General features: G+C 49.3%; 9 protein-coding genes across 9 annotated transcripts; 4 read left to right on the top strand and 5 right to left on the bottom strand.

Annotated features, from left to right (window-relative positions):
* Positions 1-14: 14 nt before the first annotated feature.
* Positions 15-3,414, bottom strand: M430DRAFT_275972 (hypothetical protein). Its single transcript, XM_024865664.1, has 2 exons — positions 3,079-3,414; positions 15-3,023 (listed from the first exon to the last, which is right to left on the bottom strand). The coding sequence occupies exons 1-2, from the start codon at positions 3,406-3,408 to the stop codon at positions 471-473; spliced, it is 2,883 nt and encodes a 960-aa protein (XP_024720808.1). The 5' UTR covers positions 3,409-3,414; the 3' UTR covers positions 15-470.
* An 838-nt stretch (positions 3,415-4,252) lies between these two features.
* Positions 4,253-6,120, bottom strand: M430DRAFT_19052 (hypothetical protein; the record flags this gene model as incomplete). Its single annotated transcript, XM_024864009.1, has 5 exons — positions 4,253-4,705; positions 4,759-5,875; positions 5,927-5,975; positions 6,035-6,052; positions 6,111-6,120. 5 exons carry the CDS (start codon positions 6,118-6,120, stop codon positions 4,253-4,255), a joined length of 1,647 nt encoding a protein of 548 aa, XP_024720807.1.
* A 283-nt stretch (positions 6,121-6,403) lies between these two features.
* M430DRAFT_239610 (hypothetical protein) lies at positions 6,404-6,936 on the top strand. Its single transcript, XM_024864986.1, has one exon. It carries the CDS (start codon positions 6,497-6,499, stop codon positions 6,914-6,916), a length of 420 nt encoding a protein of 139 aa, XP_024720806.1. The 5' UTR covers positions 6,404-6,496; the 3' UTR covers positions 6,917-6,936.
* Positions 6,613-7,993, bottom strand: M430DRAFT_34989 (hypothetical protein). Its single transcript, XM_024866655.1, has one exon. The coding sequence runs from the start codon at positions 7,737-7,739 to the stop codon at positions 6,957-6,959; it is 783 nt and encodes a 260-aa protein (XP_024720805.1). The 5' UTR covers positions 7,740-7,993; the 3' UTR covers positions 6,613-6,956.
* A 329-nt stretch (positions 7,994-8,322) lies between these two features.
* M430DRAFT_120972 (hypothetical protein) lies at positions 8,323-12,742 on the bottom strand. Its single transcript, XM_024861795.1, has 4 exons — positions 12,407-12,742; positions 10,093-12,356; positions 9,516-10,046; positions 8,323-9,467 (listed from the first exon to the last, which is right to left on the bottom strand). The coding sequence occupies exons 1-4, from the start codon at positions 12,619-12,621 to the stop codon at positions 8,554-8,556; spliced, it is 3,924 nt and encodes a 1,307-aa protein (XP_024720804.1). The 5' UTR covers positions 12,622-12,742; the 3' UTR covers positions 8,323-8,553.
* A 155-nt stretch (positions 12,743-12,897) lies between these two features.
* On the top strand, positions 12,898-15,037 carry M430DRAFT_139697 (hypothetical protein). Its single transcript, XM_024862622.1, has 3 exons — positions 12,898-13,282; positions 13,335-14,796; positions 14,853-15,037. The coding sequence occupies exons 1-3, from the start codon at positions 13,134-13,136 to the stop codon at positions 14,868-14,870; spliced, it is 1,629 nt and encodes a 542-aa protein (XP_024720803.1). The 5' UTR covers positions 12,898-13,133; the 3' UTR covers positions 14,871-15,037.
* A 203-nt stretch (positions 15,038-15,240) lies between these two features.
* M430DRAFT_66481 (hypothetical protein) lies at positions 15,241-17,799 on the top strand. The gene is made up of 2 exons (XM_024869230.1): positions 15,241-16,197; positions 16,247-17,799. The coding sequence occupies exons 1-2, from the start codon at positions 15,539-15,541 to the stop codon at positions 17,397-17,399; spliced, it is 1,812 nt and encodes a 603-aa protein (XP_024720802.1). The 5' UTR covers positions 15,241-15,538; the 3' UTR covers positions 17,400-17,799.
* A 762-nt stretch (positions 17,800-18,561) lies between these two features.
* M430DRAFT_42126 (hypothetical protein) lies at positions 18,562-20,467 on the bottom strand (the record flags this gene model as incomplete). Its single annotated transcript, XM_024867526.1, has 5 exons — positions 18,562-18,718; positions 18,766-19,319; positions 19,371-19,759; positions 19,810-20,339; positions 20,408-20,467. 5 exons carry the CDS (start codon positions 20,465-20,467, stop codon positions 18,605-18,607), a joined length of 1,647 nt encoding a protein of 548 aa, XP_024720801.1. The 3' UTR covers positions 18,562-18,604.
* Positions 20,468-21,379: 912 nt separating this feature from the next.
* M430DRAFT_66479 (hypothetical protein) lies at positions 21,380-23,209 on the top strand (the record flags this gene model as incomplete). The annotated part of the gene is made up of 2 exons (XM_024869229.1): positions 21,380-21,462; positions 22,261-23,209. 2 exons carry the CDS (start codon positions 21,380-21,382, stop codon positions 23,207-23,209), a joined length of 1,032 nt encoding a protein of 343 aa, XP_024720800.1.
* Positions 23,210-23,324: the final 115 nt, after the last annotated feature.

Raw genomic sequence — 23,324 nt, 5'->3', positions numbered from 1 at the left:
AATTTATTTCGAAATCAAATCAAATCAATCCCGCAAGTTCCTTAGCTAAAAGAAAAAAGAAAAGAAAAAAAACAAGCAAAAGTCAAATCTCACTTCCCCTCCCCATCCCCCCTAACACTTCAAGTGCACAAAAGATTCGCAGCAGAACGTACCATCATCATACCAACCCTAGCATCAAAGAGCCGCAAATTCAAGAAAGGGAAAGAAAAAAAAGGAGGAACAGGAACAGCAGCGACATTGAAGAAACAGCAAAGAGAAAGAAAGGGGGACGTGCAGTTTCTCATGAAAAGCAAGCTGCCAAGGACATCTCCTCCCTCTTCCCTCTCGTAAGCCAGTAAGTTCGGCGCATTGCAAAATACGATCATGAATGACCCCAATCCAAAGAACTGTTTCTTTCTCCTCTCGCTATTCAGCAAGCAATCAAGCTCTCGACGGCTCATCTCATCTCATCTCATCTCCAACCGCCCCCCTCAATACATCAAATTATCAATCCTCAAACAATGCGCCATGATTGCCGGGATCAAGTACATATGAACCTCTGGTCCGGACTCGGGAGCATGTCGGATCTTCCACACGCTAGCCAGCCATTTCTGGATCTTCTCCGCCAGCTTCTCATCGCCGGCACCACCGCATGCCATGTCCTCGAGTCCATCACCACACACTAGGTCCAGCCTCTCGAGGTTGCGGAACCGGCAGAGTATTTGGGCGAGCCCGCGCCGCTCGTTGCTCTTGAGGAGGTCTCGAAGCGGGATCGCTAGGCTTCGCAGCCGCTCTGCGTCTCGGGTGCGGATGTATCGTAGCATGTGCGGGAGCTCGGCCGCGCTGCTGGTGTGTAGGAATAGGCGATCTTTAGAGAAATCAAAGTAGGTGGTGGCCGCGGAGTGGCGGGTGCTGAAGGTGCGCTCGTAGGTGTGCTTTAGGGCCAGGGAGCGCAGCTCGTGGTTCACGAGCAGGAGGCGTGGCGGCGGACTGGCGTTGGCAAGGCGGGTTCTGGTGTGGTGGCCGTTGCGCATCTGATAGTCCCAGACTAGGCGGACGTCGGTCTCCTCGGTGTCCAAGGCATATTCCCAGATTTGTTGGCGGATTTCGTAGGGTAGGAGAGAAAAGCTTGTGAATGAGGTGTGAGGAGGTGTTCGCTTCCTCAGTTCTCGATAGAGCTGTACGGGGGCGGTACTACTTTCAAACTCCTTGCCGTAGGTTCGGGCGAGTCTAATAGCAGCGGGATCCGTGAGGTTGCGCTTGGCCCAGACCAAATAATCGGTCTCGCCCGAATTCCAGCTCGGAGCGGCGCTGGTAGTCGTGGATGCTGGAGGATTATTCGTACCTGGAAGAGGGGCTTGCCAGTACTGTTCAGCAATCATTCTTTCCAATTCAGCGTGCTCTGTCTTCTTGAGTCTATCCGGGATGCGTCCAGACAAGAGGTCTTCCTTATAAGCCTCTGCGAGCTGAACGCGGATACTCTTCTGATAGGGAATGGTAGCCTGAGGAGCAGCTGGAACAGCGATTGTGGCTGCAAATTGTTTCCGAATAACTTTGGTAGTCGTCTTGACGGTCTCACCTTGATAAACAGTATTCCATGCAGATCGGTCACCTTCAGTAGGGGCAGCATATTGCTTCCGAATGACTTTGCTGGTGGCCTCGACAGTTCCAACCCTTTGAAGAGTATCCCATGCGGGTTGACCTTGAGTAGTGGCACTCTGCTGATAAGTATTAACGGGCCGGCGAGTAGCTAGAGCTGTAATAGGGACAGCACATTGCTTCGGAATGACTTTGGTAACGATTTCCACAGCTCCAACTTTATGAAGAGTATCCCATGCAGGTCGACCTCTGGTAGCGAAATTCTTCTGACGAGTATCAGGGGGCTGAGGAGCAGCTAGAATCGCAATAGGGGGAGCATATTGCTTCTGAGCTTTGGTGACAATCTCGACAGTTCCAACTCTAAGAAGAGCATCAAAAGATTGCGGATCAGCTTTGGTGCTGATTTCGATATTTTGAGCAACCGGATACAGAGTATCCCAAGAAGATCGACCTTGGGTAGCGACACTACTATGATGGGCAGTGGCAGGCTGAGGAGTAACTAGAGTCTCAGTAGGGAGAGCAGGTTCCTTCTGACAGACTTTGGCGAAAGTTTCGACAGCTCGAACTAAGTAGAGGGTATCACGAGATTGTGGACTAGCTTTGGTAGCTATTTCGACATCTTGAGCAGCCGGATAGAGAGTGTCCCATGCAGATCGAGCTTGGGTGGCGCTACTCTTTTGATGGGTTGTGGCAGGCTGAGGAGTAGCTATAGTAGCAGTAGGGAGAGCAGATTCCTCTTGAACGACTTTGTTTGTCTCAGTTTGGACTGGATGGAGAGTATCACACGATTGTGGACTGGCTTTGGTGATGCTATCGATACCTTGAGCCACCGGATAAAGAATGTCCCATGCAGGTCGATGAACTTGAGCGACGGCGTTCTTCTGATAAGCAGAGGTAGGTTGTCCAATCTCTGAAGCTAAGATAGGGGCAGCGCTTTGCTTCTGAATGACCTTGGTTGTAGTCTCTGCAGTTTGGCCTGCATAGAGAGTAATCGAGGAGTGTGGACGAACTTTGTCGACAGCTTGGGTGAGCTGAGGTCTGGTATCGCCTGAGGGTCTGTCGATTCTGCTAGCTGGGCCAGCCTCCGGAGCTGGGGTGGCGATGGCAAGTTGCTTCTGAACGGTCTTGTTACCAATCTCAGCAGCTTGGGTAACCGGCTGGACAGTGTTGAGTGAAGGTCGATCAACTTGGATGACATTTCTAGCAGCTTGAACTGCATAGAGAGTATCCCAAGGAGGCCGACTGGCTTTCGAATAAGGAGTTGTAGGTGGTGTCAGTTGATGGTTCCAATCGTAATTGATGATCATCTCATGCTCATCGGGAGTTGCAGGTAGACCGAGGCGCTGTCCTTGGATATGGTTCTTTGCTGAGATCTCCAGCGTTGGCTGGGTAGTTTGTTTTGCACCTGCATGAACCTTTGCATTGGCGCTCAGTGAACTGTTAAACTATTTCTGGTCAGCGACTGCTGCGGCTTTGGGATAGACTTTCTTGGAAACAAACTTTAATAGTGGCAGTGTTGTGGTTAGAACGCTGCTTGGCGCGAGCTTCTGCAACCTTCTTCTCGATATAGGCTTTCTGAATGGCGACATCATGCTTGTAGTAGCAAACGGCACCATAATTACAATGGCCTTGGCAAAAGTCCCAGCAAATGCCTTTGGGCAGTCCAGGATCGGGGCGCGTCTTAGAGATTCCAGGACGATCAAGGATGGGATATGGCTTGATGCTACTGTTTGGGTGCTTGTCAGACATTGCGCTTGAAGCTGAATCGCCAGAGACAAGGTTGGTCATGATCGTGGTCATGGTCGTGGAGATGGTTGTGGAGGAAGACATGACGTTGATGCCTGGAAGTTTATCTGTTAGTAGTCGTGATGAAGAAAGTGAACGGATGGTGAACAGGAGATGGAACAGAAGAAAATATGACTTCACCTTAGAGAGTGGACACTCAAAAGTGATCTTTGTTTATTTTCGTGCTGGTGTGTGCTCTCGGGCAGAGACGCGATTCCAATGGAACGCGAATAACGTTTCTCTAAGACTCCAAGTGTATTGGACTGTATCCAACCAAAACGAGCGATGGAGGGAAAGACTTGACCCTGTGTAACAGGAGATCCAAGCGCTTTACTCGACGTTGTATGGACGTTATCAAGAAAGTTTCAAGAATCAGTTGGGAAGAAAGGAGGATGGAAGGAGTGATGGAGAGCAAAGATGGCAGGGAGAACACTGGGAGTTCTCGGATGACTACCAGTCTTGCTATTGTTGGTTGGTGAAGGGACCTAGTGAATGAAAAGAGGTTTGTTTATTATGTATGGGGACCAAACCAGCCAAACAATTGAATTGTAAGGCCCCGTTACGATCTCGGGACTGCAAATCCGAAAAGGGGTTTAAGCGAATACCAAGCTATTGTCCTTTAATTCAATAACAGACGACAATACAATGGACTCTACAATGGACTCTCTCGTTGAATAGTTATTCTGACCAGAGTCGCATGAATTAAATGGTATGACTCCAGCTAGGAACAGCGGAAGGACTCATAGGAGGCAAAGACAGTCATACATCAAGTAGTCAGACCAAAGTAAAAAGAACCTGGTATATAGCCCGTGTCTGAATTGGAGCTCAGGAACGATTCTATTTATGATGCCCCTGGTCTAGACTACAAAACCTATGGTACATTTCGCTTTTAGAATTCGTTCTCGTCATTCCCTGATATAATGACATTATTGACCTTCAACACCATGCGACAAAGTTGTGTAGCCAACTGCAGCTGCTGTTTTTTGCCGATTAATGGATCGATAACAAATGCATCCTTCATGTCGTTGCTCCCTGTCTGCATACAATCAACTCCTAACCTTGTGTTCTTCTCCGTCACTTGGCGGCTCTTGATGCTGGCAAGAGTTTCAATAGGTGATAGACCCGAGTTTTCTGCGAGCGCCATTGGAACTGCATCAAGGGCATCGGCGAAGGCTCGCATGGCGTATTGTTCAAGGCCTGGCGATTTTACAGCAGCATCCTCAACTGCTAGAGAGCAGGCGATTTCAGCAGCACCACCTCCGTAGACAACACGGTTATCACGGACGAGGTTTCGAACAACGCAAAGAGCATCATGTAAAGATCTCTTGGCTTCATCAATGATCTATTTCAGAATGTTAGCCATCTTCTTTCAATTTGATATAAATAATTCCTTACCATCTTGTTGCTGCCTCTAACAAAGACTGTGACAGCTCTGGTATTTGCGCAATCCTCAATGACCAACATCTTCTCTCTCGTGGTTCCGAAGCTCATCTCCCGAACAATTCCAGCCTCTCCAAGCTTCTCTGCCGATAAGTCCTCGAATCTTGGTACTATTCTTCCGTTCGTGGCAATAGCGATCAACTCGATTTCTGGACCTCCAACCCATCTGACAGCAGGTAGGTCGTTTTGCAGCAACAGATGGTTTGCCTCATCATCGAAACCCCACTGACAGATGACAAGATTTGCGCCGGTATCCTTGATATGTTGGATCATTTCGGCAAACTTATCCTTCTCGTAGGTCTGCAACTTCTTGAACTCTTCCACGGTGGTAATATCAAGATGGTGCTTCGTTTTTGGCTTAGGTGGCTCGAATGCACATGTGAGGATGGCAATCTTGGCATCTCGAACTTCGGAGGGCATCTGGGGGTGGGAGAAATCTTTGTCCACAATAACACCTTGTACTAGAAGGGAATCCTCCAGCGATCCTCCAACTTTGCCATCAACCTTGATCAGGTCAAAGTCAACGTCTTTACGCTCCAAATCAGCCACAGACAAGATAGCATCCACGGCAATGTTGGCAAACTGATCATGAGCCTTCGACACGATCTTGCTTCCCAGACTGGTTCTGGCCACCTTCACCAAGTTCTCCTTGTGTGCCTTTGTGAACTCGATAGTGTCTGCGATCTTGTCCAATTCCGCAACCGCAATATCGCATGCCTGGTCATAACCATCTGCTATCCGGATTGGGTGGATTCCCTTGTCGATGAGCTCTGCAGCCTGCTCTAATAACGCTCCAGCCAATACCACCACGCCCGTTGTACCATCCCCTATCTCGTCATCTTGGGACTTCGAAAGCTCAACCAGAAGCTTCGCAACATGATTTGAGATCTCCATCTGCCCCAGAATAGTAGCGCCGTCATTTGTAACTGTAATGTCGCCATCAGGTGATATGAGGATTTTGTCGAGCCCTCGAGGGCCAAGGGACGTTTTGACAATGTTGGCCACAGTTCTGGCAGCTAAGATATGTGATTTGACAGCATCAGTCCCATGCTGTCTCTTCTTCTTGCCTTGACTGAAGGGAGATGTCAGCAAAAGTAATTTTGAGCAAATACATTTTCCTTACTCTCGAACCACGATAAAAGGTCTGCCCTGCTCATCCTTCACCACCTGGGCTATTAAGCGTAGTATTAGTATTACAACAGTCAGACTGGTGTCTGTAGATATTGCGTACCTTGCGACATATCAATATCTATGAGGTATGAGGTCAGCTGGAGCTCACAGTGTAGATGGCGTCAAGAAGAACTCACTCATGGCCATCTTGCAGGAAGCGGACAGTCTTTGCAGACTGCGATATTATCGTAGGGGTTCCTGGTGATAGTCTGCGATATTAAGACAAAGACTGAATGCTCTGCTGGACGTTTCCTCTCAACAACGCGTTCAACATTCAGGTCGCGTTTTGCAGCAAGCAGCTCTTTTTTCGATTCCTAGAAATTAGTCGTGCCTCATCAGGCACATCCATTTTCAAGTCATGTGATTAACCCCAAATTTATCAACAACGTCCGTTCATGAACTTTCCGGTGTATGCAAGTATTGATTACAGCAAGTTATCTCTATTCTTAAGGACAATTAGACCATTCCTCCAGTTTCATTTCAAAACAATTTCCTTCATTATAGCACGTTCGATCGTTCCAAAATGGCCAGGCATTTGGACAAGTGCTGCTCCTCATTCAACTCTCCACCTGCCAGTGCAGGAGAAAGGCTGATTGAAAATCCAGTATCATTCTTCAAACCGTTGTGCAGCAGTCAGAATCCCAACTTCAGCATTCCGAAACTCTGCCATATACGTGAGAAGAATGGATGCTTCTTCCTTTCCTTTCAGTTTCTCACCCTCTCTTTCTGTCACTATATCTTTACCGCGATGTTCGATATCTATTCGAGAGCCGTGGTAGTTTCTGGGGGATGCAGTACGACACATACGGAATCAGAATCCATGGATCTTTTCCTGTATACATGCGTGGATACTCGGTCTGGCGTATGCCAAAAATTCACGAGCTCTACTATTGGAATTTCTTTCCATCTATATCTAGTCTTTGTATCGAGGGTATACCTTTAAGCCAAACCAAAGTACTCGATCTCTCCCTCTATCTCCGCGATCACAGTTTAGCATTATCCCCACCGTTCACGAACCCCTGATCGGCCGCAGCTCGCTCAGCGGAGGCTCTTAATTCCCTCTGCTCATCAGCAGTGAGCGGCTTCGTTGACCCTACCCTCCGTGCCCTGCTCTCCTTCGTTTCTATCAGACTCGCGTTCTGGTCCCCTCCCGTCTTGTCCACAAACTCATAAGACCGGAACTCCGTATTCGCCCACCCGGTGCCCGTGAACTTGCCATATCCATCCCAGTCCTCTGTAAAGTAGTGAAGGTAGCCTCCGTGCGTAACGACAATGATCTCTTTATCGCCGTCTCCGCCCTGCTTCCCCAGCTCTCTCAGGAACAGCCTGGCGTCCCGAGCCCGCGCCTCGATCGCACCACTCGCGGGGCTCCACCGCCCAGTCTTGCTGTTCCACCCCTCTTCCACGCGCGATAGATCAACGGTCCCCGCGAACTGGCCAGTGGAAAACTCGGCTTGCAGCTTGGAGGGCGCGGAGCCGGTGTCGCAGGGCAGATCGCTCGTCTCTTGCAGCTCGGGCAGCGCAAGCACTTTCAGGCCGGCAGCGACGGCAGTGGGGAAGGAGAGGAGGCAGGTGTAGAGTGTTCTGCGGAGGGGCGAGGCGACCAGATGGGTGATTTTCGAAGGCTCAGGGAAAGAGGCCGCGAGGGTGCGGCATTGCGATTCGCCCAGCGGGGTGAGGTCGGGGTCAGGGAGAGCGTGGTTCGCCGTCGAGACATTGTGATAGCCTTGGGCGTGGCGGACGCAAGTGATTATTGTCTTTACCATTTTCTTCTTGTTGTCTCTTGTCTTCCTGGTTGGATGTTCTGGGGTCTTAGGCCTACCGCGGGGTCGACGATACGAACTTGTCGTGGGGCAACGAATGTCTCTCTTCGGAGCGAGCAATTGCTTGTGTAAAAAAGGAGAGAAAGAGAGAGGGACCTATCTCTATTCTATGTCTCTCTCCAAGAACGAAGGAAATTTGCGATGCGATGACTCTTCGTGAGTACTAAGCACGGCAAGGCGTAAGGCGGTGTCAAAAGATTTGAACTCTGGTGGCGGCCAATGGTGCCTTGGTCCTGAGGGCGTGCTCAACCGATCAGGGAGGTTTGCCGAGGGGTCTTCTGGCAGCATTTGAACCATTTCCTCCCGAGATATATTACAAAGTATACGAGTGATTGTATCTTGTTCACGTTTGCGGAATACTCATTACTCTCTACTTGTAACATCAAAGACAGCTTACCCGGCGGGGCAAGAATATGCTATCAAGTTGGCAGGTAAGCCCCGCATTCTGGGGAACGATCTGAGCTACTTACTATGCGGGGCAACTACAATTGTAGCTATGCGGCAGCGCCGACAGAGGTATTGATACAGCATGACATTTTGCGGTAATCTGCTATGGTTCCTTAAAGAGATGTATGTGGTAACGGAATGCCTAAATGTTATCAGAGTCTCATATATCGCTAATTTTCCACCGTTTCAGTATGCCTGTTTTTGGCTATACTTAGTTCTATGAAGAAATCATGGAGTAACTGAAGACCGATGTCTATTCCAGCCCATGTATGATGCCGATCCCCCAATGCACAATCCATACACATAGCCCCTATGCAAACCCAAAGCCCGTCGAATTCTCTAACGCCATGGCCAACTTTTGCCTCAACACATCCTTACTCGAATACTCCGGCAGTAGCAAAATCCCATAACACGTGTAACTACTTGGCAAATGCCTGTCATCGACCCCATTCCTTTGCAGCGTGAACTGCAGGTTCCTCATCCCGCCAACAGGCACACGATCACTAGCCGTAACGAACTCAAGTAACTTTTTCTTCTGCTCCATATCGTACCTTTTGACTATACTCCAGAAATCTCTTACGCTACGGTGAGATGCGTCCCACCCCACGTAGCGCGTCGTGCGTCGCAGTTCCGAAATATCGATTTCTTGTATGCCTTCAACGACAGATTGAAGAGTCTCTGGGTCGAACAGGGTGATGGAGCGGCGGTCAATGCAGGTGAAGAAACCACGTTTGAAGGCCTCAAATTGGGGCTGGATTGAGATATCGGTCAGCCAGCGAATGTAGTCACTTACATAGCTGTTGCGGTTTGCGTTGGTGACCAAAGGCGCATCGGTTGGACTGGAAAAATTCGAGTCTGAGAATTGAGGCCACGACCTGCGTTCCGTTCCCATTTCAAGACTTATAGGCTGGCCAAACTGCTCAACGCTGAACTCATACGTTCGGGCGAAGACGTCTTCTACTAAGCCGTCCTTTTCATCCCATTCTAAGAGGGTAGTGAGCCCGTTGGCTAGATCAGGCCAGCCATCGGCAATATGATGCAGTTCCGAGACTTCTTCGTCAAGAAGCTTCATGTACAGCGCCTTCGGGAAGGTCACCGGTAATGTGAGACCGTTATAAACGGCCAGCGAAATAATCATGCCGATGAGCTGGAATTTCCATAGAGGTTCTGGCGAACCTGGCTGAAACCAGGTCATCCTGGTTCGGGGGTCAATAGTGAAGGTGCCTAGGTGCTTATGTTAATTGAGCTCTGAAATGAATCTAATGAACGTACCATAATCGGGATTCAGAGCTTCCGCGACAGCTAGTCGGAAGAATTCCTGCTGTACACCACCAGAATCCAAGCCTTCTTCACCACCTTCTTCACCTAGACGAATCTTTAAGGGCCGCATCAACTCACGCTCCTCTCGCCGCCATATTGAATTGAAAGTGTCCAAAAGCACATTGGTCCGGCGGATCTCAAGCACCATGAACCTTGAAGTAGCGGTTTTCAAACTGTCATCGAAAAGTTTCTGCCGACGATCCTCGTCAGCCATCAAATTGGTTTCTGCGACATCTCGTATAAGAGTCTGAGTAGCTTTTGCCGTTTCATACGCTTGGTTCATACGTGAGTAATTGATCGCGCGGAAGTAGGTAACCAAGGTTGAGGGATTAAATAGATAGGGATAATCCAGCAAATGGACAATTCTTTTGTTAGGCGAGAAGTTGAGCCATTCGATAGGCATCTCAACTGGATCCAGTCGTTCGGCAAAGTACTCGGTCCTGAAGTGGATATCACCAAGAAGTAACGACTTTCGGTTCTTATCTAGATATCATCAGCTATGCATTCCAATTGGCTTGGGCAAACTCACAGATTGCGGCCATCATAGCCAGAGCACCCCCGAAGGGCCCGTCACCAGGCACTTCCGCAGTCCCTTCCCAGTCTTGCAACATTACTGTCCTAGCCCAATCGAGAATCAAAGTTGGAACTCTCTTTTCGTGCAAATCACGTTCGCTATCCGAGAAATTGAGTATTGATGGTGTACCTAGGTCGGGGTATTTCAAGGTTGCAAGAACAGCTTCCAAAATGTCAGGCTCGCGCTTTTCATCACTGCGGACCTCCTGCTGGAGTTCAAGTAATTCTGCATACCGACGTCTCGTTGGTATTGCCGCGAAGAGTCTCCTTGCTAATCTTAATGCCAGGTCGTTTGTGAATGCATCATCATATTGAAGACATAGCGCCGTTGGTTCCAAGGCAGATGACTGGGCCCTACCAAGCGTCGTGAAGCCATATGACCGTATTCGAGACATGTTCGCCAATTGTCTTGCATCAGATACGAGAGGTGCAGCTGCAACGAGGGCATGGAGACAGATATTCATGATTTGTGCTGCATCAAAGTTTGACACAGCTCTATTAGTAGCAATCCCGGAGGATAGAGGTTCTTTGGCCCAGTCGTAAGCATTCTCTAATTTCTCCGGAGGCCGGAAAAGAGTTCCCGTTACATTCCATAGACTGTCGAACACCAAAGATGGAGCCACTCGAGTCATCCGGAGCATGAGGTACCAGAGCGTTTGTGTGTCGAATAAGTTTTCGTTATTCCTAAAGGATTGTAGCAGAGAGTCCGGGTTGGAGAGCACATCGAATAATGCCTGTTCTATGAAAGACTGCCACATTTTCTTTAATGAGGATGGATAAGCGGAAGGCGTAAGTTGGGAAGAATTCCGTTTCAACACCATTTCGTGATTTCGATACCTTTTCATGCTCTCATCAATTTTCCGTGGGTGGAGAGAGTGATCCTCATATGTATTATCAAGCTGCAGAATGTCGCAAATCAGCTCAATGATCTCAATAGAGAGCCGTGAGAGTGATTGTGGTAATGCTACGTTCTTGACTGGAGCTGGTTGGACAGTCTCCAAGGTCTGCTTTGGGGGCTCCCTCGAGGTCTGTTCAAGATCATGGTATTCTTGGAAGCCTTCTTTGCTTGTCGCTTTCTCGTCTTCATAGACTTCAGGCACATCCAGTCTTAGATTACCTATGTCCCTAATAGGCTGAGTGTGAAGTGGGTTTAGGGAAGCAATCTCAGCAACGCGCATCTTGGGGCTTGTGACCATGTTCTGCCGAGGCACCCTCCGTTTGGACATGGAAATTGAACGGTCTCGAGATAATGGCCTCCTGTCAGAATGATTCTCAGATGCCTTGGGTGCGGAGACGTTTAATATACCCTTCGATAGCTGGGATTCGGATTGATCTGCCCATTTGCGGGGGTTTGGAATTGGCATAGGAGTAGTCGTTGGATTAGAGGCTGGCTTCGAATCTAGAAAACCATTGGCTTTTGTCTCCCCATTAACCGCAGCACCTGGCTTTGATGACGCTGGTCTCTGGGGCGCAACGTCAGGCCCATCTGCTGGTTTTCCGTCTTGTACCTCGGGCTGTTGCGCAAGTGATGTATTTGATACAGCTTCCTCTGTCCCCTCCTTGGCTGCTGTTTCAGAGGTGGTCTTCGGTCTGCTCGATTGTGATAAATTCGAAGGGTTTGCAACTTCTTCCACTGGCATAGCGTCTTTGTCTCCGGACCTGGCCAAGATATCGATGTTTCGGGGCGTGAGCCATTCGAGCATTTTGAATGCAACTGTTCCAAAAACATTCTGGACAAATGACCGGTGATCTATTGTCGTGTGCTCATCTAAGATATCCACAATCGACCCTCTTCTGTTTTTTACTGGTCCCTCCTTTGCTACCTTTGTTTGTGGCTCAGCAATGTCTTCGGCCGATGAACCTTTGGATATGGGTGTAGGCTTTTTTTCGGACATGGGCATATCGCTATTCTTCCGTCTCCCACTCAGACCCCCCTCTCCACTTGTGGAGCCATTCTCTCCAAGCGTGGAATTTCTGCTTGGAAAATGTTTCAGAGGCTTTTTAGTCGGCGGAACAGGTTGCTCGGCGCTTGGGTTGTGACAGAGACCTTGTTCAGGATTATCCTGAGAAGCCAGATATACTGCTAGGGTCCTCGCGCTCGTCGCATTGTATCGACGAACAGGCACTCCCGCTATCGCAGATATTCGTTTGCGGCAAGAGAAGCATGTTGGTGTATTGCAAGAGTTTGATTTGCAGCCGTATCGAATTTGCAAGATGTACCTAAAAGGACTGTCAGTGGTTTGAGAAGGGGAGCGGTTGCACGAACTCACCTCTCCACTAGAATATGGAAATGATGCCGCCGACTTGCCCGGTGTATAGCGTATACTCGTCTTGGGTCATCAATATCGATCGTAAGCTTCTTTAACTCATTCGGAGCATCGTTTGGAAGATGAGGGAAGGGTGCCGCAGCCCACAAGGCTGTATAGACTTCGGCATCAGTGACAGGATCACGCTCGTCATAAAGTGCCTGGGTATCTCGCGTCATGACATTGATGGGGGGAGTGAGTAGAGTTGGGTTCAACCAGGCACCTTCGCGCGGTGAGGTAGGAGGGCTTATAAAAGTCAGGATCTCTTGGGAGGTTTCTCAAGCCCCAGGTCACCTATAGGGTATGGTAACAAGTAGGTACCTCACTACTCGTAGGCACACGGGGAGATCAGCCGCGCCGATCGGGAAAATCAAGCTACTGCCCGATATGTAATAGCGTCTCGTATGAAACTCATGACGCCGAAATCGTTTTGTCTGTGCAGAAAGAAACCCCACCAAGAATACAATTTTCCACAAAGGGTTTGTTAACTCTTCCACGCATCCACGGTTTTCGAGCCGTGTCTCAAGGGTATCTTTTAGTCGAAGGGAGTTCTCTCGATTGATAGTATTCAGTTTTTCTGCAGCCCGCAGGTAGTGTCGCCATTATTCGAATTTTCAAAGAATACAGCCCCTCGTGACAAACCGTCGCCACCACTTTCGACACAAGGAACGAGCAATACTCTGCAGACAGCATGGCCTCTATAGCAGCCAGCAGGGTGCCGGCTTCTAGCCTTTCGGCACATGCAGACACCAGCTCGACGCATCCATACACATGCAATACTTGCCAAGTGGCGTTCAGGAATAGTGAACTTCAGAGGGGCCACATGAGAAGTGACTGGCAGTAGGTTTTGGTCTGGCTTCATTTTCATACATATGCTGATGACCTTCTCTAGCCGTTACAACTTGAAGCGTCGTGTCACCTCCCTTCCACCTATCTCATCCGAAGTCTTTACTGAAAAGGTCCTTCAAGCCCAAGCCTCTTCTACTGCCGCAGCCACCAAGGCAGCTTACGAAAGGTCTTGCACCGTCTGCCAGCGCACATACTTCAGTGAAAATGCATATCAAAATCATGTAGGGAGCCAAAAGCACAAGGCAAAACTGGCCGAGGCAGGAGGCAAGCAAGTGGATGATGAAGCTAGTTCCGTGGTGAGTTCGACATTCTCTCTTGGCGAACCAATGGCCGCAAATGAGGATGTCGACTCGGACGCCGAACAAGAGTTCAATGAAGTTGTTGAGGGTATAAAGAAGACCAATTTAAAGGATGCTCCAGCAGAGACTCGAAGACCATCACGACCCCACCATTCCACCGCTCCTAAGAATGATGCAGAGTCCGAGGCAACAGCTTCGTCTGTCACGGCTGCTGATGATGAGACACCCGTCGAGACTCTTCTAAAGCGCTGTCTTTTCTGTAATTATGACTCGCCATCGGTTCCCCTAAATGCCGCTCATATGGAAAGGATACACGGAATGTTCATTCCGGAGAAGCCATATTTAGTGGACCTTGATGGATTGATCGGTTCTTTATATGAAAAGATTCATGAATACCATGAATGCTTGTACTGCGGGAAGCTCAAGCCAAGCGTCTTCGGCCTGCAAACACATATGCGGGACAAGGGGCATTGCAAAATACCATTTGAGACTGAAGATGACCAGCTGGAGATTGGAGAATTCTATGACTTCACCAGCACTTACTCCGATGTTGAAGATGAATCGGATTCTGAGGATGCACTGCCAGGAAAGAACCGAAGTGGTGGTGTCAAACTAGGGGCTAAACGTGAAGCCAAGGCGGATGGCGACGAGGACGGTGATGGATGGGAGACTGATAGCTCGGAATCATCACTGGATTCGGCAGATCTCACAGCAGTGCCTCTTGATCAACGGACTCACCAGTATGAGAAGCTTGATCAGCATCCTCACCACTCACACTCGGATCCTCGACCTCATCACAATAGGGATGGATGGCACTCCCATGCACACAAGCATGCTCATGCAGTCTTCTATTCTGAATACGAACTCCACCTCCCTTCGGGACGTACTGCAGGCCACCGATCATTGAACAGATATTTCAGACAAAACCTCCACAACCATCCATCACCCGAGGAAAGACAGCAACTTGCGATTGAAGCAGGTTCCGATTCAGAAGGAGACCAAAGGGTAGCACGCCGTAATGACAGAGAGCGTGGTAGAGCTCTCACTAGCCGTGCCAATGGTGGATGGGGAATGATTGGTGTTGCTCCTGAGAAGAAAAGAGAAGTCCAAGCGGCCGAGAAGAGATCGAGGAAAGCGGAGGACCGCGAGAGACGCAAGTTCCAATGGGGTAACAACAAGCAGAGCAACTTCCAAAAGCACTTCAGAGTAAGTAACCATTCTCCCGAACCGTGCAATCATGCGATGCTAATAACAATATCCAGGATCCTTTGCTGCAATGATTGCAAACGGGGAATATGTTGTCTTTTGCGAGCATTACTCTCTGTTACTCTTTGATGAATAGACTTCTCGATTGATGATGAATGGACTGTGGGACAGCATAGAGAGGCTGCTTTAGAATGGCGTTAGAATGAAGATACAAATAACGATTGAGTAACCGGTGCACCTAAGACGGACTTCTCCATGTGATACTTGAGCAGAGGGATTTGGCTATGAGACCGTGGCTTGTGGCTGCATGAGTCTCTCCGAACTCTGTATCTCTTGCATTTGTCCGAGCCCTGGGAACCCAACTTTCTTTTTTGCCCGTGACCACCATTTGTGTACCTATCCACGTCCATGGCCATGTTTTTGCGTCGGGAGGATCATTGAAGATGATTTGCAGCCAGTCCCAATATAGTCGCCGCCCTATCCTTGGACCCCTGTTAGCGAAAATAAAATCCCCCAGGCGGGACATGGACAGTTCAGAGCTGCTGCAGCGAGTCTTGAAATTCCCACCAACTTGACCTCCAAATAATACTTCATCGAACTTCGTCCCTCTCTTCATTCAGTAATACCCTTTCTGCTTCAATCGCCTGCAGACCGCCGAAAGACCCTTATCTCATCGACCCAGCGGGAGGGAGTATCCGCCAATGCGACAAGAACGACCCCCTTTCCTACGATTGCAAAAACCATGACCGAGCAAATGGGTACTCCTGGGTCCACCGCTGACACCTCAGTAAATGGGGGGAAGGTCGGGGCCCCGAAAGACAGGGCTTGTCCTTTCTGCCATCAGCAATTCACGTCCTCGTCGCTGGGACGCCATCTCGACCTCTACATAAAAGAGAAGAACCCGAAGCCTGCAGACGGAATACACGATGTCGAGGAGATCCGAAAGATGCGGGGAGGCATCACAAGGAGGCAGCCAAGGAATTCTGCGGCGCGGAGGGAGGCATCTACGCCTGCAGGAACACCTGGGGCACAGGAGAGACGGAGTCTACCTCCCGAGTCCGACATGCGGGGAAACAGATCTCCAATTTTGAGGGGGGAGGGTGGCGCCCAGGAAATGTCGAAGTATATTGGGAAACCGAAACTTGTGATAAATAGACCTTCGTGGGAGACGACTGGTGTTATGAACCATATTCCAGTTACCGGGAATGGCGACGCGGTGCGGAGCTGGGATGGGGATGATAGAGATGGAAGAAGGATAGAGAACAGGAATAGGTCAGTCAGCAAGCATGTGTTGGCAAAGACAGCATTTGAGCAAAAGGAGAAGATGATGGAAGCTCTGGACAATGCGAAAGCTGCGGAATTGGCGTTGCGAGAGCTCCTGGGGTCCGTCAGAGCAGCAAAGTAAGTGACCACCTCCTATTCCACCCTATGAAGCTAATAATGTTTCTAGACAACGTATAGAAGGACCGACAATCTTTGACTACGACCCCCTAGCCCTCGACTTTCCTTCTCTAACCCTCAAATGCCTTCTGCCACCCCCGACGCTCCACCAAGCCAACCCCTTTCCAACTTCAACATCCTGGTCCATCTCCCCCCCAGACGAACAACAATACCAAGCCCTACGCTCTCACTTTGCCTCTGAATTCCACCGCTGGCGCATATCCTGCGCAATAGCAACCACTGCCCCACGCGATGACCTCTCCTACCCACCCCAACTCTTCGCCCACCATGAGGATCCAGCAGAGGTAGCGCAGCGCGCCGAAGCTGAGGCTGCCGAGCTGGAGAGTAAAGTATCGGAGCATCTGCATAGGGTATTCACGCACTGGACTTCATTGCCTCACCAAACACGAGTTGAGCTCTGGACGCTAGAACTCGCACGTAACGTGGGGCGCAAGAGCGAGGACATCGAAAAACTGAAGAAAGAGAAAGAATACGCGCAGCAAGAGGCAGCCCATCTCAAAATCCAAGTAGATGAGTTATCCCGGCTGCAACATCCAAGGGAATTTAGGTTGGCGCCACCGGTTACTATACCTATTGATGGGCAACTTATAAATGCGCTTGGGGAAATAGGCGTTAATCATGAAGGCGTGGGATGGAGCATCATGAATCGGAATCTGCATCTTGACACGGCTGTCCAAAGTGCTATTGCGCGCTGGAAAGGCGTTGTCCGGGAGGCAAGAGGTGGTGGATCAGGGACTACGGGCGGAATGTCTGGTCAGCTCTCCTTGGGCGACAAATCGAGCTCCAGCCACACGCCTGTGACGCCAAAGCAACCGAACATGGGGCAAAATAGGAATCATAGCGGCACGAATCAAAGGAATGTACAGATGGCGAATGGCACAGATACTATGGGTAGCGATCAAGACGCAGACGCGGACGCGGATATGGAGGAAGATGACAGCTTCGTGGAGATGTCCGACGCCTCAGGTCAGAGATCTCTAGAGGCGCCCATGTCTCAAGGGACGAACTTCCGGCTAGCGAACGGGAGCGGGAATTCAGCGACGCACCAGCAGCCCCAAGGGGGCAATAGTGGACACGGCCCCGTGCTGGAAGGAATGGAGAACCAGACCTGCGTCGGTGGCTACGTGAGAATCGGGGCTTAGTTCCCCCACGGGAGTTCATGTGTGGGATATATATATCAAGAAAAAGTTTCGAAGGAGCAGAGTCGCGCTGTACGATCGATCGATGCACTTGAAAAGGAAATAAACAAACGGATGGATGGATGTATGGATGGATAGATGGGTAGGTGGGCTGGGTCTGGTTCGGTGGCCTTTTGGGATGCCACATACAATTGCGTGGATTGCTATACCTACTACCTAGCGCTGCTTGTTTAGCGTGCTTGCTTGCTTGCCTGCTTGCAACTCGGGGGGTTGCCCCCCTTCTATTTTACTATTACTATTATTATCTTGATACCAACATGTGGGCGAATCATTCTTTCGCTACGAGAGAGAGAAAATCCTCATCTATCTATCTATCTATGTTTTATCTAATCAGGTTTTTTGTTTTTTTTTTATTCTTTATTAATCAAACGAAAAATCTCAGGATCTGAAACTCCTCTTTCGTACCTACCTACCTACCTAGTCTAAGAGAATTTATTTTAGAATAAAAAAATTAGAAAATATGGATTAATCACAGGAGGACCTCTGTATAGATGAATATCTGGCTACTTTATGTATGAGTGTAGGTAAGTTGGGTAGATAGATGCAGTCCAGCCCCTGCCCTGAGATTTACACAGGCTCAAGCCAGGTACATACGTATTATTAACCCGACCCTGTTGTGAGTAAGTTAGTGAGAGCTACTCCAGCGTTGTGAATCTTTCGGTAATAGGTAGGGAAGGGGAAGGATAGATAGAGAGCTTGGGTGGAATGAATGAATTTACCCAGAGGCCGCCGGAAAGGGGGGAGCTTTGTAAAGGGGATGGTGAAAGATTCACATACGGTTAGGAGGGTTGGGGGATTGATTGATGAGCGAGACTCTGTTATGGGATGGAGTACGCACAGGAAAAGGGCATGGGGGGTATATTTTGTTTCTATGTGGTAATATTATGTGAAGCGGGGACTACAGGGGAGGGTAAGGAGAGCTGGTGATTGAGGGCAAAATGTGGGCATACTGCTGTACGTACAAGGTCACCTCACCCATCATAAGAAGTTACGTTCAGTTTCTGGTACAGCTATGAAGATGTAGAAGTGCAAAGCGTTACCGGGATTAAGCGCGATGAGAACTGTAAAAGACATTGCTAGTAGAGAAGCAAAATACTAATTGTTGCCCTTTCCCCTCGCCACTTTCGCACAAGGAAAGGTTAATCACTTTATGCATCCTGGATATTGACCACCTCGCCGTGCTCATCGAAACCAAGTCTCTTCTTGGCGATTGATGTCTTGACTGGGTTCCTGGAGTTGAAGATCTCATCGAGTTCCTCGAGCTGCGGGGTGTTAGTTTTGATGAAAATGGGGGAGGAGGAGGATTTACCGTGCGGTTCTTGGTCTCTGGAATAAAGAAGTAGATAGTAGCAGCTTGGATCCCACACCAGATTGTAAAGATTATATATGTGCGCCATCCGATCTTGTCCAAGGATATGGGCCAGGCGAATTGGTTTAGGAGACCAGCAGCAGCGACAGCGAAGCCCGAGAAGCCCATTCCCTTTGCACGCATCTCGAACGAGAGAACTTCCACGGGATATAGAGCCTGGAGGGGAGTGAAGCCTACAGAGAAGACAGCACCAAAGATAAAAATGAATGCGAGAGATGCGATACCAGCAGCTTTGTTAGTCCCAGGGACACCGGGTGACGGGATGGACTCTTGGTATAACGCAGTTGATACTGTCATGGCGAGCCAGACAACACAGCAGCCGATATTGGAGAAGAGAAGAAGGGGCCGTCTACCAATACGATCCACCAAGTTAGCTCCCAGCAGCGCCCAACAGAATTGCTGACAGTTGTTGATTAAAGTGATGTTCGCTTGTCCGATATTACTACTGATGCCAATCGTCGTCAGGACCTTACCCATGAAGTACGACAAGACAGCTGTTGATGTTGAGCAATGGACCATATATAGATATAATAGGTTTGACGTACCATTACCAGCCCACTGGCCAAAGATTGTGACAGAAACATTGCAGAAAAGCCGATAGCAGGTAGCTCTGCTTCTGAAGAGCGCCCTATAGTCCCACCATCTCTTATCGGCGCCATCCATCTCCAATAATTCCTCGTACTCGTTTAGCTGAAGCTTGACCCATTCGCTATCCGGGTTACCGTCTCCATGGAACTTGGTAAGCATAGCCTTGGACGCTTCCTGTTTGTTGTTGACGTAAAGCCATCTTGGGGATTCCGGAAGAAACCATGCGGATATGAAAATGATACATGAGAACATGAGCTGGACCCAAATGATAAGTCTCCATGATAAGTTACCTCCCTCATTGAGACCCCCACGGGCCACACCTGATGCGACGATCGATCCAGTGAACCTAGATAGTTTCAGCATACGGCACTCTGGCTTATGCAAGGTGTTTCATACCAAAAGCAGTTGAAGATGGCAGTCACAATACCGCGGTAAGCGGGGTGAGAGACTTCGACAACATACATAGGTCCAGCAGCTGATGTAATATTGACCCCAAATCCAAGCAAGAATCGACCACCCATGAATTGCTTAACACCTTGACTACTCGTAGCCACACCCTGAATGATTGTTCCGAGAATGACACAGAGACATCCAATCCACATTCCGAATCGTCGTCCATAGGTATCGGCCGCTGGTCCAACAAAGGGCAGAGCAACGACACTGCCAATCTGGTACATGGAAGTCACGATGCCAGCCCAAGTTCCAGCGTTTCGTCCATGGTAGTAGGACAGGAACCACTTGTTTTCGAGGAGGTTATTTATTAGAGATCCATCATAACCATTCATAGTTGCACAAAGAAACCCGATTAAACAAGCAATATAGAGCTGAGATGTTCGGAAGGTGAAGGGTTTGGGGGGCTCCTTGAGCATTGCTTTGTTGAAGGCCTCATTCCCCCTGACGATCCTGACCTCAACCTCTTCATGTTTCTGCAGGAGACAATATCAGAACTAATTTTTTTTGAAGTTTTGGGCCGGTGCAAGAAAAAGTTCCTTACATCAGGGTTAGCTTGAGGCGCCAACTCAACAGCCTCATGTTCTAACTCCTTCTCAGACATGATAAATGGAGTTATAGGAGACAAGTAGGAAGCGGTTATTTGACCAGGTGTCAGCGTCACCGCTTGATGGTAGTCTGCTCAAAAAGAAGGGCAGCTTTGCCTGGAAAAGAAACGTAGAGAGATTCATGCCTTCCTTATTCTCGGTCTTGTCAATATAATCTCGTCTTGCAGTCCTCATACTGTACCCCGCTTGAGGAAGAACGGAGGAGGAAGATATTGGCTAGAAACGGACTAACTCCAGTCATCCCCTGGATTCACGTGTCGCATGTTCTTCTCCTTCCCCAGTTTCTGGGGTAAGTATTGCTTACAGAGAACTGGCTCCAGAAAATCCACGAACCACACGATCTCGTTTCAGCCCGGCTATGCCATTATTCGACCGCCGGATTTCACAGAACCCATGTCCCGCAGCGGAGGTCATGGCCCGAGATCAAAACGGTGCTGGAGGCTCATCCCAAGCCCAGAAGGCCAGACCACGACGGTCCCCCCAACGAAGATGATCGGGCCGGGATAAGGTGTATGCAGTGCGGCCCCTCCAGTAGGGCAGCTAGGGCACGTTGAACAGGCTGACACTTGGCAGAAAGTCCCCAAATACAACGGCCCTTCTCTTCCGACACTGAAAACTGACCATGTCGGGAGGGGAGATTATGCGGGATGGATGGAGGAAGCTGGTCAGTGGCCATGGGAGACGGGGGGACAAATCCTGGGGTAAGGTAAACTAAGCGACTGATCATGACTAATCGGGTCCAGACCCTGGGGAGCTTCGTCTCGTGCAGTGCCAAGTAATACTCAAGGTATGTGGGGTAATATAGATATATATGCATATATCTAATACATGCATATATCTAAAGGTCTGTACAAGGAGCATCGATCATACCTAGAACCAGGTGCTTTCAAGACTCACAATGCCTAGATATGACTCCTGGACCAGAGCATCCAATGGGTACAGACCATACAAGAAGGATCAACGCTGATCTTGCATCATTGCACACGCAACAGTCAGAAAGAGTCAGCCGCCACTGATGGAAATGGTCAGAAATCTCACCCGACCTCATCCGACCTCACCTCATCAAGCACCACCAAAGCAAAACCTCCGAGATGGAGAATTCATGGGGACCCAAAAAGATACCTACATGTCATGTGATATTGTTCACGTGATAGGCCCCGGCGAATTCCCACCAGGGCCATGACCCCGAATCCCGAGTCAAGAATTTGCCGCATCTTGTACCTGCTCGTTGGTAAACTTTATTTGCGCGGCCCGGCCGGTACAGCGGCTATATAGTATACATACTACGAAATAGGTATGGCAGCTACTCACTAGTCAGGAGTCAGCGCGCCCTATTCCCTATTCATTGTCTTACTGTTTAATTCAGATCTGCGGCTCACCGAGGACTAAATAACCATCTTGCCCTGAGCTTGACGAGGCTACCAATCAGTGTTGCGCAATGCTTCTGCAGTTACTGCCGCTCAGTTTCTCAATCCCGACGAACTACTGAAATTGGGACCCTGCGTGCATTATTGTTGTACTGTCTACTGCTACGGACCGTACGGAGAGACAATTCGTACGACGACACCCGCAAGCGCCGGTGTCTCTTAAAGTCTCCAGAGCCCCGAATCATACGGATTATTTCCTCACTGATCTTTGATATCATCCAGCTTGCTAGTGCTGGCCGTATTGTACAGTCCTTCAAAATGAAATTCCGGTTGCCTCTTCTTCTTTTGTCCTGCCTGTTCCATACTCCGTCCTCTGCCAGAGGAATTCCCTCTCGCTCAGCTGCACGAGACCTGCTTCCTAGCAGCTACATCGTCCATCAGTTTCCACAACCCACATGGATCGAGAACATCGCCGTGCGTGATAATGGCCAACTACTCGTCACTCTGCTCCTCACAGCGGACCTCTATCTCATAGATCCCGTTCTCTCTGCCATCAGCCCCTCCTCAAACGCTACCGCAAAACGGATCCATAATTTCGCGCCCAACAAGAGCATATTGGGCATCACCGAAGTGGAACAAGACCATTTCTATATCATAGCCAGCAACATCACTGTCTCCCCCTTTGTTGTGAACCCTGGTGCTGCTGTGTATTCCGTTGACCTTACACAATACAACTCCCTCACGAACGAGGGAGCTGTGGTCAATAAAACCACGGATCTGCCCACAGCGGGCCTTTTGAACGGGATGGCGACACTAGATGCCTCGAAGGGCTTGGTGATTATGACCGACTCGTTTCAAGGCGCTATCTACGTTCTCAATGTGCATACTGGCGAATACAGTATCCTGTTACAGGAACCCGAGATGGCTCCACCACCTTCTGCGGGCGGGCTAGGCGTCAATGGGGTCAAAGTCTTGGCCAGTAATGGGACGGACGTGTATATCTATTTCGACAACACGGGTCAATCGCTCTTCTGTCGTATCCCGTTCTCCTTATCGTCGTTGCAGAAGACCGGCCCGGTCGAGATACTTGAGTCAGGCTACAGTGCAGATGACTTCGCGTTGGATCCGGCGGGGGGCTTCGCATACATGGCTGATGGGAACACGAATTCCATCAATCGCATCCCGCTTGCTGGAGGACCAGTGACGACCGTCTTGGGCGGCGCCAATGAAACGATTGTGGAGGGCCCGACGAGCGTTGCTATGGGCAGAGGTACGAATGAGTTTGTCAAGTATATTACTACTGATGGTGGATTGATAGCACCTATTAATGGGACGTTCAAGGAGGGCGGGAGAGTAGTTGCCCTTATTTAATGATGGAAAATAACGATGTGGCTTGATGTAATGTAGCTTACCTTACGGTTTTTAATAGACATTAGACAGAGATGGTTCGATCCATAATTGAAAGACGACAAGACTTTGGGCGTAA

The sequence above is a fragment of the Amorphotheca resinae genome (genome assembly GCF_003019875.1).
Source record: "Amorphotheca resinae ATCC 22711 unplaced genomic scaffold M430scaffold_6, whole genome shotgun sequence".
Lineage (NCBI taxonomy): Eukaryota > Fungi > Ascomycota > Leotiomycetes > Helotiales > Amorphothecaceae > Amorphotheca > Amorphotheca resinae.
The sequence above is the reverse complement of the archived record's forward strand: the minus strand, read 5'-3'. Positions and strand labels throughout refer to the sequence as shown.

What these genes read in the sequence shown, in the direction of transcription:
- M430DRAFT_275972 (XM_024865664.1), bottom strand. Translation starts at nt 3,408, where the DNA reads ATGTCTTCCTCCACAACCATCTCCACGACCATGACCACGATCATGACC. An exon ending in ACAACACTGCCACTATTAAA is followed by an intron (nt 3,024 to 3,078) that starts GTTTGTTTCCAA and finishes GACCAGAAATAG; the next exon opens with TTTAACAGTTCACTGAGCGC.
- M430DRAFT_239610 (XM_024864986.1), top strand. Translation starts at nt 6,497, where the DNA reads ATGGCCAGGCATTTGGACAAGTGCTGCTCCTCATTCAACTCTCCACCT.
- M430DRAFT_34989 (XM_024866655.1), bottom strand. Translation starts at nt 7,739, where the DNA reads ATGGTAAAGACAATAATCACTTGCGTCCGCCACGCCCAAGGCTATCAC.
- M430DRAFT_120972 (XM_024861795.1), bottom strand. Translation starts at nt 12,621, where the DNA reads ATGACGCGAGATACCCAGGCACTTTATGACGAGCGTGATCCTGTCACT. An exon ending in TTCCATATTCTAGTGGAGAG is followed by an intron (nt 12,357 to 12,406) that starts GTGAGTTCGTGC and finishes CAGTCCTTTTAG; the next exon opens with GTACATCTTGCAAATTCGAT. An exon ending in GGCTATGATGGCCGCAATCT is followed by an intron (nt 10,047 to 10,092) that starts GTGAGTTTGCCC and finishes GATGATATCTAG; the next exon opens with ATAAGAACCGAAAGTCGTTA.
- M430DRAFT_139697 (XM_024862622.1), top strand. Translation starts at nt 13,134, where the DNA reads ATGGCCTCTATAGCAGCCAGCAGGGTGCCGGCTTCTAGCCTTTCGGCA. An exon ending in CACATGAGAAGTGACTGGCA is followed by an intron (nt 13,283 to 13,334) that starts GTAGGTTTTGGT and finishes GACCTTCTCTAG; the next exon opens with CCGTTACAACTTGAAGCGTC.
- M430DRAFT_66481 (XM_024869230.1), top strand. Translation starts at nt 15,539, where the DNA reads ATGACCGAGCAAATGGGTACTCCTGGGTCCACCGCTGACACCTCAGTA. An exon ending in GGGTCCGTCAGAGCAGCAAA is followed by an intron (nt 16,198 to 16,246) that starts GTAAGTGACCAC and finishes TAATGTTTCTAG; the next exon opens with ACAACGTATAGAAGGACCGA.